The sequence below is a fragment of the Plodia interpunctella genome, chromosome 17, assembly GCF_027563975.2.
Source record: "Plodia interpunctella isolate USDA-ARS_2022_Savannah chromosome 17, ilPloInte3.2, whole genome shotgun sequence".
Lineage (NCBI taxonomy): Eukaryota > Metazoa > Arthropoda > Insecta > Lepidoptera > Pyralidae > Plodia > Plodia interpunctella.
The window spans coordinates 5,999,368-6,009,419 of NC_071310.1; the positions used below are offsets into that span (position 1 = coordinate 5,999,368).

At 37.4% G+C, this 10,052-nt stretch overlaps 2 protein-coding genes across 2 annotated transcripts; one reads left to right on the forward strand and one right to left on the reverse strand.

Moving 5' to 3' along the window:
• Positions 1–96: 96 nt before the first annotated feature.
• On the reverse strand, positions 97–6,224 carry Pex6 (Peroxin 6). Its single transcript, XM_053757556.2, has 10 exons — positions 4,981–6,224; positions 4,464–4,571; positions 3,814–3,947; positions 2,893–3,376; positions 2,458–2,625; positions 2,049–2,195; positions 1,375–1,533; positions 1,144–1,303; positions 705–844; positions 97–369 (listed from the first exon to the last, which is right to left on the reverse strand). Exons 1-10 carry the CDS (start codon positions 6,065–6,067, stop codon positions 230–232), a joined length of 2,727 nt encoding a protein of 908 aa, XP_053613531.1. The 5' UTR covers positions 6,068–6,224; the 3' UTR covers positions 97–229.
• Positions 6,225–6,283: 59 nt separating this feature from the next.
• On the forward strand, positions 6,284–9,951 carry LOC128677023 (peripherin-2-like). Its single transcript, XM_053757557.2, has 6 exons — positions 6,284–6,625; positions 7,064–7,220; positions 7,881–8,055; positions 8,412–8,532; positions 8,657–8,764; positions 9,042–9,951. Exons 1-6 carry the CDS (start codon positions 6,356–6,358, stop codon positions 9,315–9,317), a joined length of 1,107 nt encoding a protein of 368 aa, XP_053613532.1. The 5' UTR covers positions 6,284–6,355; the 3' UTR covers positions 9,318–9,951.
• Positions 9,952–10,052: the final 101 nt, after the last annotated feature.

A 10,052-nucleotide genomic window follows, 5' to 3' on the forward strand; every position in this document is an offset into this window, starting at 1 on the left:
AACACAAATATAACACAAATAACACAATGTATGTCTGAATTTCTTAAAAATAAAAATAAAAAACATATGTACACATTTAAAATAAATAATAACGACTTCAATAGATTATATTGTATTTGTAGAAACTCCTAAAATTAACATTTAGACTAGATACATTGACAAGTCATTTAAAAACATTTGTTCATATAGTTTTGATTTATTAATTTTACTGTTTGCACAAAGAACGAGTTTACATTTGTGATTGTAATGATTCATAATAAGCCAACTCTTCGTCGGTAACGGAAGGCTTGAACGAGTCGATGCCTGCGCACAAATCAGATACTCCAATAATCACCGAGTCGGCGCTTAGATCACTTTCTTTTAAATGCCCTGTAAATTAAATACGATGTTATTTATTACAATGCTGTCGTGTATGTAATTACGGTTCAGCCGTGAGGCTCTCGTTCCGCGATGCTCATGGCCGCGGCGCTTTTGAATTTTAAACTTTGTCCGTTACGGTCTGGCCCGCGTGAATTTTCTCGATTTTCCGGGTTGAAAAGTACCCATGTACCACTTCTCCGTACTTCAAACTACATAATATAATTAAATAAAAAAAATCAAGGTCGGTTGAGTAGATAAAGTGAGAAGAGATAACAAACAAACTTACCTTCCGCATTTAACATTATGATTAGGATAATGGAGGTAAACGCAGAAATGAGTGTTACCAGCGTGCAATTTGTGTACGAGAGAGCGCACGGCGGCGGCGCGCGCGGCGCCCACCACCTGCAGCAGGTCGGCGCCCGAGCAGCGCTCCGGCAGCGCGCGCGCCGTCGCGCGCAGCTCCACTTCCGGCTGCAACTTGTAGCTGCCAGGGAGATTTCAAAATAAAAAAATGCCACTTGAGCGAATCCTTACTTTTAAATTTCCATTGATGAGATGAAAAAAGCACGGCCTGTTCAGCCATTTAGCTGAACAGAAATCACGTCACACACTAAAGTCAGTCAGTCGATGTATTAATAGGTGCTTTTGTTTTTTAAATTGTACAAAAAAGAAACGCATACACCAAGGAAAATGACAATATATACAATAATAATAAGATTTACGATCTCATAATTTTGGTCGATATTAGGTGATTAGTGTTGGTGACTAAACAAATGTGCTTACTTTCGACAGAGCGCCTTCAAGACGGAAGTTTTCTCTTCCAATCCGGTGTACGGCCCCACGTAAATGAGTTTGTCCAGCCGACCCGGCCGCAGCAGTGACTGCTCCAGTAAGTCAGGTCGGTTGGTCGCGCCCATTATAAATACGAACGACGTGTCCTCTTCTGAAATAACATTACAATACAATTCAAACAGATGAGTTATACTTATTATGTTTTTGACGACATGTACTTACCAGCTGAGGTGTTGACAGCATCAAGCTCGGCCAGCAGCTGGCTGACGACGCGGTCGCTGGCGCCGCCCGAGTCCCCGGCGGAGCCCCGGCCCGGCGCCAGCGCGTCCAGCTCGTCCAGGAACACTATGCACGGCGACGACGACCGCGCTGACTCGAACACTGGAATGTCACGTGACGGTGCTACTTTACCTTTTTTGTGACTTTGTAATTCACTTTCTTACAGGTATCGGACTCCAAACACTCTCGTGTGTGTGTCGTCGATTGCTAACACCAAGTCCAAAGTTTATTTTACAAGTTTATTCAAAGTCGTCTAAAGGCATCTGGTGTCATGACTGTTATGACTAACAACCGCGTAATCGCATAAACACTAGTGAACTTTAACTGTCAACCAGTCTGCAGGTTTGCTCACGATCGAAAACAAGTCTATGAACATATGTGAGTCAAATTGATATAAAAAAATATGTATGAAGGGACTTACGATTGCAAACGCGAACCGAGTGACCTAACATACCCTACCCTACCATTGATAAAAGTTTATGTCAAAAGAGAGAATAATAATAGAGTATATTTAGGTAATCTAAATATGCGTATGTAAAACTAGGTATTTAAATAAAAAAATCTGTTAACATACAAAAAACGTTCATAATAATTAAGGGACTACATACAATACATACCCTTTCTAACATTTTCTTCCGACTGCCCAATATACATGTTGAGTAACTCCGGGCCCTTCACACTGAGGAAACTGACATTTAACTCGGTACTGACAGCTTTGGCTACCAATGTTTTGCCGCATCCTGGAGGTCCGTATAGTAATATGCCTGCAAATTAAAAACTTAAAGTTTATTTACAATTCTTTCCATTAATTTTGGCGCATATACATTTCAGGTGAGCCATGTGACTAGCGTTCTCGAAATTCTCGAACGGTAACAGTCAGTAAATATTCTCGGATATTTCAGATCGAATACGTTGATGAAAATTTCTCTTGGAAATCTGCGGGTATTCTAAATTAAGCCGAGAACATAGAATTTCTCAGTAGTAGTGACACATTGCTACTTGTGACTATTTTATTTGAACATTTACCTGATCTTTTGAGACTGGAGTTTTTGAACAGATGTGGATATTTGATAGGGAATTCTATAGTTTTCAAAAGTTCTCTCTTCAGTTTTTCAAGACCTCCAATATCTTCCCAGTATACTTTTGGGATTTTAGGCGCGTCCAGATGTTGACTTTGCAGCCTGCGAATAGAATCTAAAGAAAACAATACATTAATCAAAAATGTTTATATAAAAACATAAGTAATTTTTTTATGCTACATTTTCTTGCAATTTAGGGTAGTTACTTTCTAAAGACTTTTAATAGTACATTAATTATATTCATACATCTCTTTCATCACAGTTATAATTTTTGAATTTTAGCGTTCTTAAAAAACTGCGTCCCTGGTATTTTAAACATCCATAAGTCCCGATAATCATTTGTCATCATGTGGGCCGTTTGACAGTAGTATAAAAAAAATACCTAAGGCGGAGTTAAAATCCTCTTCTTGAACAACATGGAGCTCCGTATCGGGCGGCAATTGGTTATAAACATTGTGTTGCTTTAGATACGACTCTCTCATAGCGAAATGCATGAGAGTGTCCAGGTCTCCATACAAAAAAGTTTCAGTCTTCGCTGCTATCCTTTGTAGAACATCTTTTGAATGTTTACTTAATATCTCTTCAGAATCTAAGTTAATTGTCGCATTTTTCTCCCCATTTATATTTAATTGCATTACAGATGCAAACCACTGCAATGATTCATATCTCTGTTGGAAGTTAGGCCGTGGAATATGGAATTTATCAAGGAATATCCTAAGAATATTTGGTTTGAGATCGACCCGTTCAGTGATTGCTATGAATATTATGGGGTGTTTAGTGTAGTTTTGGTAAAGGTCTGTCAAAGTGTTCACGAAGTATTCCATCACTCTGCAATCTTCATTGTTTTCGGGATCAACTGCAAATACCTATAAAAGTCAATAAAACTATTTTGTATAAGGCAAATGAAAATCGATATATTCTAATTTTTGGCCGTACATTAACGGAAAACTCATGAAAAATCTTTGTGCCCTGCAAGTTTAAATATAGTTAATAAGCCCTTAAGATTTTAAATGAATCAGACTCCATAAACAAATTATTTCCAAATTGGTAGCTCAGCAGATTAGCATAATTGAACGAAAAATAATTTTCTCAATTATTATCACAAAAGAAAACATCCGCTTCTAACGACGCCAGAGATAGACTGAGTTATTACAAAGCTAGCACATTCCTTTTATAGCCCCAATCAACACATAGCCTGGGTGACAACAGGTGACTTTTATGAGTTTGTAATACGAGCTGTTTTACCAACAATATGGTAATATTATAGTTTTGTAATCTGAAAATTATTTTTTTTAAATTTTACCTCAAAATTATCCAGCACCACAATGACTGGCGCGGCGGCTTTGGCTTTCTGTATTGTAGAACTGATTTTACTTTCTGTCTGTTTGGCCGTTGAGCTCTGTAGCGCATTACAGTCTATTTGTAAACAGTTCATTCCTAAAATGATAAATAAAGCGAATTTTTTTTCGGCAAAAATCAAAAGCCATTTATATGGTTCTATATTAGAAGTAACATAGAAGATGGAAGATGTTATATAGTCTTAAAATCAAACATTGATGCTTGTGGTTTGTACAAGACATTATTTTTTTTTCTTCTTTTCTAGTCAAATAGCAGACAAATTACATAAATTTAGACTTAGATGGTTCCTTATTTTAATACGACGACCTCGACGGCGCAGTGGTAAAGTGCTTGCCTCTGAAACGAGAGGTGTTCCCTGGGTTCGATCCCCAGTCGGATCATGATGGAAAAATGATCCTTTTCTGATTGGCCTGGGTCTTGGATATTTATCTATAGATATAATATGTATTTGTTATAAAATATAGTATCATTGAGTTAGTATCCCATAACACAAGTTTCGAACTTACTTTGGGTCTAGATCGATCTGTGTGATTTGTCCTAATATATTTATTTTAATACTAATAGTCATTTCTAGGTGTTCAATAAAAAAATTACCATTATACTTGGCCAAGGTTTTCACAAGCAAATGTCTGCCAGATCCAGTTGACCCAGTCAGGAGCAGCATTGGTATGATGGGGTTTGATAAAACTGATGATAGTTCCTCTGTAATATAAGCAATTTTGTATTTAAGACATTGTAGTTGCCATGGGTTCATTGTATGATGCTGAGGGAAAGCACCAGTAAATGCATGTGTACTGTTATAAATGTGAAAATGCGTATTTCTGTCTATTACACTTTCATGGCTAAATTAATGGCCAATTTTGATGAATTGAATTTTTGACAAGGTTTCAGTGCACTTTGTGTGACTATGTCAGCCTCATGGGGGATCTCTAATATAAACTTATCTAGCTTTCACAATGCTTGTCCACAAGATATAGGCAATAACCTTAGGTTAAACATATCCTTTTGCAGGTGGAGCTGCTAATATTATGCTATAAGTTTATAGTTAACTAGCTGCGCTCCAGGTCTATGGGCTAAAACCTATTAGTTATCCTAATCATAAAAAACTTACCAATATCACCAGTAAGAAATGGTCTGATAGTATCTTGAATCTGCTGAAACTTATCTCTCAGTCCATGTGGACAGGCTTTAAGGCTGAACAAACAATGACTTTGTGGTTGCAGTTTCACATACTCATCTTTAGGTTTCAAGGAATGTAGGTTTTCTCCTAAAGTCAACTGTGTAATACCTTTCACAATAAAATATGCTTGAAAAATGTCTATATTCTTATCAGAATCATCATCAAGCTTTTTACACTTAAAGAATAATTTTCCTGTGGACTCCACTAAGTCTAAATATTTATGGTGGTATTTCGCTGTGATTTTGGGTGAAAGATCTATGCTAAAGATATCATGCACTGTTACTAGTTTTGGTACTTCAAAATAGTTGTTTAAAACTTCTTTGATAAAGTCATTTTCTAAGTCAAAATCATTCACAATGAGGTTTACTTCTGCTGTGGCAGCAATTTTTGGTGCTTTTTCAAGTGATGGGACAGTGTGAAATGTAACTGTGATATTTTCACACTTGTTTAATTCAAATGTAGAAAGTATGTTATGGTATTCACTCTCAATGGTGATAGCTACATTTTCAGTGACTAATTTTGAACCAAACACAGGTACTATTCTAATACTATCAAGGCTGCTGGCTGCACTGTCTGACCATAATTTTTTATGAATTTCAGATGTCACAAAATGAAGGCTGGGCTTGAGTATGTTTTCTTTTGTAGGTGTCTTATTTTTATGTTTCTTCTTACAAACAGAGCTTAATTTTATAGCCAGCCAAACTACTCCATTGTCCATGTAAAACAAGTTTTGGCTGCACAACTGAATGTATTGTTCTTTAGATATTACAATGACTTTATGCATAATAACATCGAGGTTATTTTCTACATTGTCTTCCAATAGTGTCCTTTGAATATGTACAGGTACAGTCTTCAATTCGAAGGTATCCATGACGTTGGTAGCTAATAACCTCTTTCGTCTATTAATTCTATACTTTATTGCAAGGAAAACTAGAAATAAATAAGAGTTGAACTTTGGATAGACGAGTTTCAAACAAAATTTTAACACCCATAGTTTTAGACGAATATTGTCATTCATAGTAAACTACAATACGGAAAATGTTATTGATACGAATAATTAGTTTATTTAACATATATCTGAACTCAAATGGAATTATTTTAATACAATCTATGTTTTGAATTGAATTTCTTGTATTGATAATTATATACGAGCAAAGTTTATCGTAATAAATGTCATTCTGACGTTTGACAGAAGTGTTTCTTTTTCAAGGGAGAAAGAGCCCCGCGCGTGGGGTGCATTGTCAATGTTTTCTTTTTTTATGATCTATGGGATGGTTTATCGTAGCCTGGATCTAGAAAACCCTTCATGCTAGCTTATCTGATAGATGAAAACGTCAGCTCGCCAACTTTTTTACCAACTAATAAAATGATTTTAAGTTGGGCTTCCTTCAATAACTTGCGGATGCTTTTAATGGCTTGCATGCCAGTAGTGATTTTCTACCTGATATGGTTAGTGAATACTTCTGAAGAAATCAGAAGCGAGGAAGGGGCTCTACTGGACCTCGTCTGTTGGCCCGACGGCAATGCAATCCCAGTTATCATCGCGTGCGGGTCTGTCATTGCTGTGGTTATTGAGGCATGTTGATTTCTTAAAAAATACATGTACATACGCTGCAATAATGGGTCTAGTTTTTTACGACATAAGATGGCAAACGAGCAAGCAGCTCATATGATTCAATGAATTAGTGTTAGTGATGACCTGAGGAAGTGATCACCGTTGTTCAAGGTCATGTGTAACACCAGAAACGTGGTCAACATGATCTCGGCTTTTCAATAAGTCCTATATTAGATTATCGAATTTTAATTCAATTTAATTTGATTGATTTATTAATGTTCTCCAATGTCGTAGCGGAATACCGCCACAGGAAGTTTTTTCACATTTTTGTCCCACGTGACAGGAAATTTATATTACTCAATTTTAATTTATCCATTTACATATGTACCTACGTAAAAAGTTGTAGATAATTTACATTTCAATAAAATATAACTTTTATATATCTGATTTTCTTTGCAGCTGTATGGTTTGTACCAGTTGTTTAGAGCTGGTTTACCGAAAATGGAATACGATGTCACCAACGGTCTTTACTATTACATGTGGGCGCTGATTATCATGATAATAGTGTTTTTCGCCATCATGTTTTATTCAGGGCTACAGTCAACCATTATACGAGGTATATACTAATATAAAGACGTCTTTATCGGTAGATACCTTGTAGATACCGTCGTACAATAAGTTATTTATGTCTGAGATTACTATCACTAAAATGTTTTTCCTCTTGCTATTGTGTACCCAAGTGGTAGTTAGGTTCCCGTAACGCGCGCACAACTAGAAAAAAAATTTCGCCTCTACCTCGTCTTAGCCTCCGCTCTCTCAGCGCACCATCTTCTCCCACGGCGGCGCAGTACTTCCTTCCTTTCTGATTCAAGTTGCCTAAAGGCATCAGATATGACTTACGACTAATTACCGCGTCACCACTAGTGAATGCATGATAGGTAGCCGCTTACCCCTTGTTTGTACAACTACATGCTGTTGCTAAAATGTTACAAGTATTCTTGTAGAAACTTTTTTCTGTAACCGAATTTTCCTTTCCACCACGTCCGATTGGCGCCTGGGACTCCTCGACAATCATTACGTTTCTTCTGTCTCCTCTTTGCAGTTAGTAATTTTTGTATCCTGTCGGAACATTTCAGAAGAAAATAATATTAAGTAGAACTCAATCAGATTTGTTCATAAAGTGAGTCATGGTCACGGACCATGTTGCAGATGTGAACATAAAATCAACAAAAAGAAAAAAAATATTTTCGTCTTCTTATTTCGTACCCTTTAACAGCTAAAATAAAAGGCGGTATCACCAAAGCCATGCTCCGCTACTCCACCCACCTGCCCTCGAAGGTGGCCATAGACCGTCTGCAGACCAGGTTCCACTGCTGCGGCCGCGTCAACTTCCTCGAGTGGTTTTATATACCATGGTACACCACTGGCGAAACTATCAAACCGGAGTCGATGTTAGTTCCTCGCTTTTCATGACAAAGTCCGTTTTTTCTTATGAGTCTTAACATGTAAATTTTTCACAGGAAGAACTTAGATGAATTTTGTTAAAAATAAATAATATTTTAGTTCACCTAAACATTGCAAACAGATACTAAAAATTAATCATGAAAGTAATTTCCTGAAAAGTCGATTTGAGACCTACCTACTTAATTTTCGAATTTATAACAAAGTCCATAATATCTACTTACCCTACTTAAAGTTAGTTTTTTGCCTGACTTTTAGCAAATAGGTAGAATAACGAACAGTTGTGATCGGAAATCTTTTTCTTGCATATAGTTTTTCTTTTATGAACGTATATCTCTTCTTACAGAAAGAATCGCAAATTCGTAGCTGACAGTGTCCCTTACAGTTGTTGCTCCAAAGACGTCATGTGGCCGTGTATCCATCATCGAGTGACCAGAATTGGCACCATTTACAAATACAATCCAACCGTATGTACGCACTTAATGCCATTGTCATTTAAATTTGAAAATGGATATACATATACCGGTAGATAAAAAATCTCATATTATATACTTTGGGGCGCATGGTGAATTTGAATTTAAACATTTACAGAAACAATTGACGATCTGGCAAGATGGATGTGAAGAGAAACTTATCAGCGAAATGATGACAGTGTCCTGGCGATTCAACGCTGTGATGGCTTTGATAATTATAGCTATGGTAAAATGTCGTTCTTTATGTATTAGTTAAACGATGACACATAAAGAACGATTGATGATTATATTTTTTCAGAGAAAATTTAAGGATAATTTATAAATAAAATTAATATACAAAAAATTAAAAAGAATTTTCGTAGGTACGTGAAACGTTTTATAAATTTTTGATTCAGATTGATAACGTTAAAAAAATAGTCTGAAAACCCTGCCATTCACGCCGCCTACACTTAAAAAAATTAAAAGTCGCGACGAATTTACAAAAGTCCTTTTTTCCTTCCTAGATATTGCAAGTAATAGCCGTGCGGTACCTTCACACAGCTTATCGCAGCGGCCTCCACGTCGGCAACCGGATCATCTGCAACGCGTACCTGTTCCGCTCGGAGACCAACACAGTGTCCCCCGCCGCCCCGCGCCGCAAAATATTCCGCAAGCGGCGGCTGCGGGAGGCCCGCACACTACACTGGGTCACAGCTACCTACCGCCCGCGGAGAGGAGGGACTTCTTCCCCCTCGGATATGAACAGTTCAGACGATTTACTCAAGCCTATATACGAATAAAGTTACTAATTTCTACGGAATCTGGTATCAAATCCCACTAACGACCCTGCCGCAAGGTGTTCTGCAAGCGGCAGCTGCGCGGGACCCGCACGCTCTGGGTCACCGCAATCTACCGGCCACCGACGGTAGGGACTTCTTCCCCCTTGGACATGAACAGTTCAAACGATTTAATCATGTATGAATTGTTGTTTTCCATGGAATCTGATGTTCAATGTAATTCCCACTGATCTCCCCCCCGCAAGGTGATCCGCAAACAGCGGCTGCGTGTACGCTACCTACCGCCTGCGGAGGGAATCGGGACAGAGTGCTTATTAGCTAGATAAAAATTAATTATCATTTCTTAGGTCTTGAGCACTCCTCATGAATCTTTCCCATAACATGTGATGTCATCGGGCCATCTATGCGTGCCACGGTCTGACAACTAGGAATGGCGATATGGATATTTTTCGGGATAAAAAATACCCTATGTGTCATTCCAGGTTATATGATGTACCCGTGTACCAAATTTCATAATGTGTCCAGAAGATTTTGCGTGAAAGTGTAACGCATATACACATAGATCCTCACAATCTTTCGCATATATATTATTAGTAGGATAGGAATATCTTACAATGGTTTTGTGAAGAACCAATGTTTCTATCATTTCAATATCATTTAATTATGTTGTCATTGAAAACACATTAACTACATAATAATAATCTATTTACTTTTCATAAGGATACCGATAACAAAATA

Bases quoted from the DNA above. Each gene is read 5' to 3' on its own strand.
- LOC128677023 (XM_053757557.2), top strand. From the start codon at position 6,356: ATGCTAGCTTATCTGATAGATGAAAACGTCAGCTCGCCAACTTTTTTA. The intron at 8,056-8,411 runs GTTAGTTCCTCG...CTCTTCTTACAG, and splicing joins ACTATCAAACCGGAGTCGAT to AAAGAATCGCAAATTCGTAG. The intron at 8,765-9,041 runs GTAAAATGTCGT...TTTCCTTCCTAG, and splicing joins CTTTGATAATTATAGCTATG to ATATTGCAAGTAATAGCCGT.
- Pex6 (XM_053757556.2), bottom strand. From the start codon at position 6,067: ATGAATGACAATATTCGTCTAAAACTATGGGTGTTAAAATTTTGTTTG. The intron at 1,534-2,048 runs GTATGTATTGTA...GTGACATTCCAG, and splicing joins GGAAGAAAATGTTAGAAAGG to TGTTCGAGTCAGCGCGGTCG. The intron at 845-1,143 runs GTAAGCACATTT...TCTCCCTGGCAG, and splicing joins TTGAAGGCGCTCTGTCGAAA to CTACAAGTTGCAGCCGGAAG.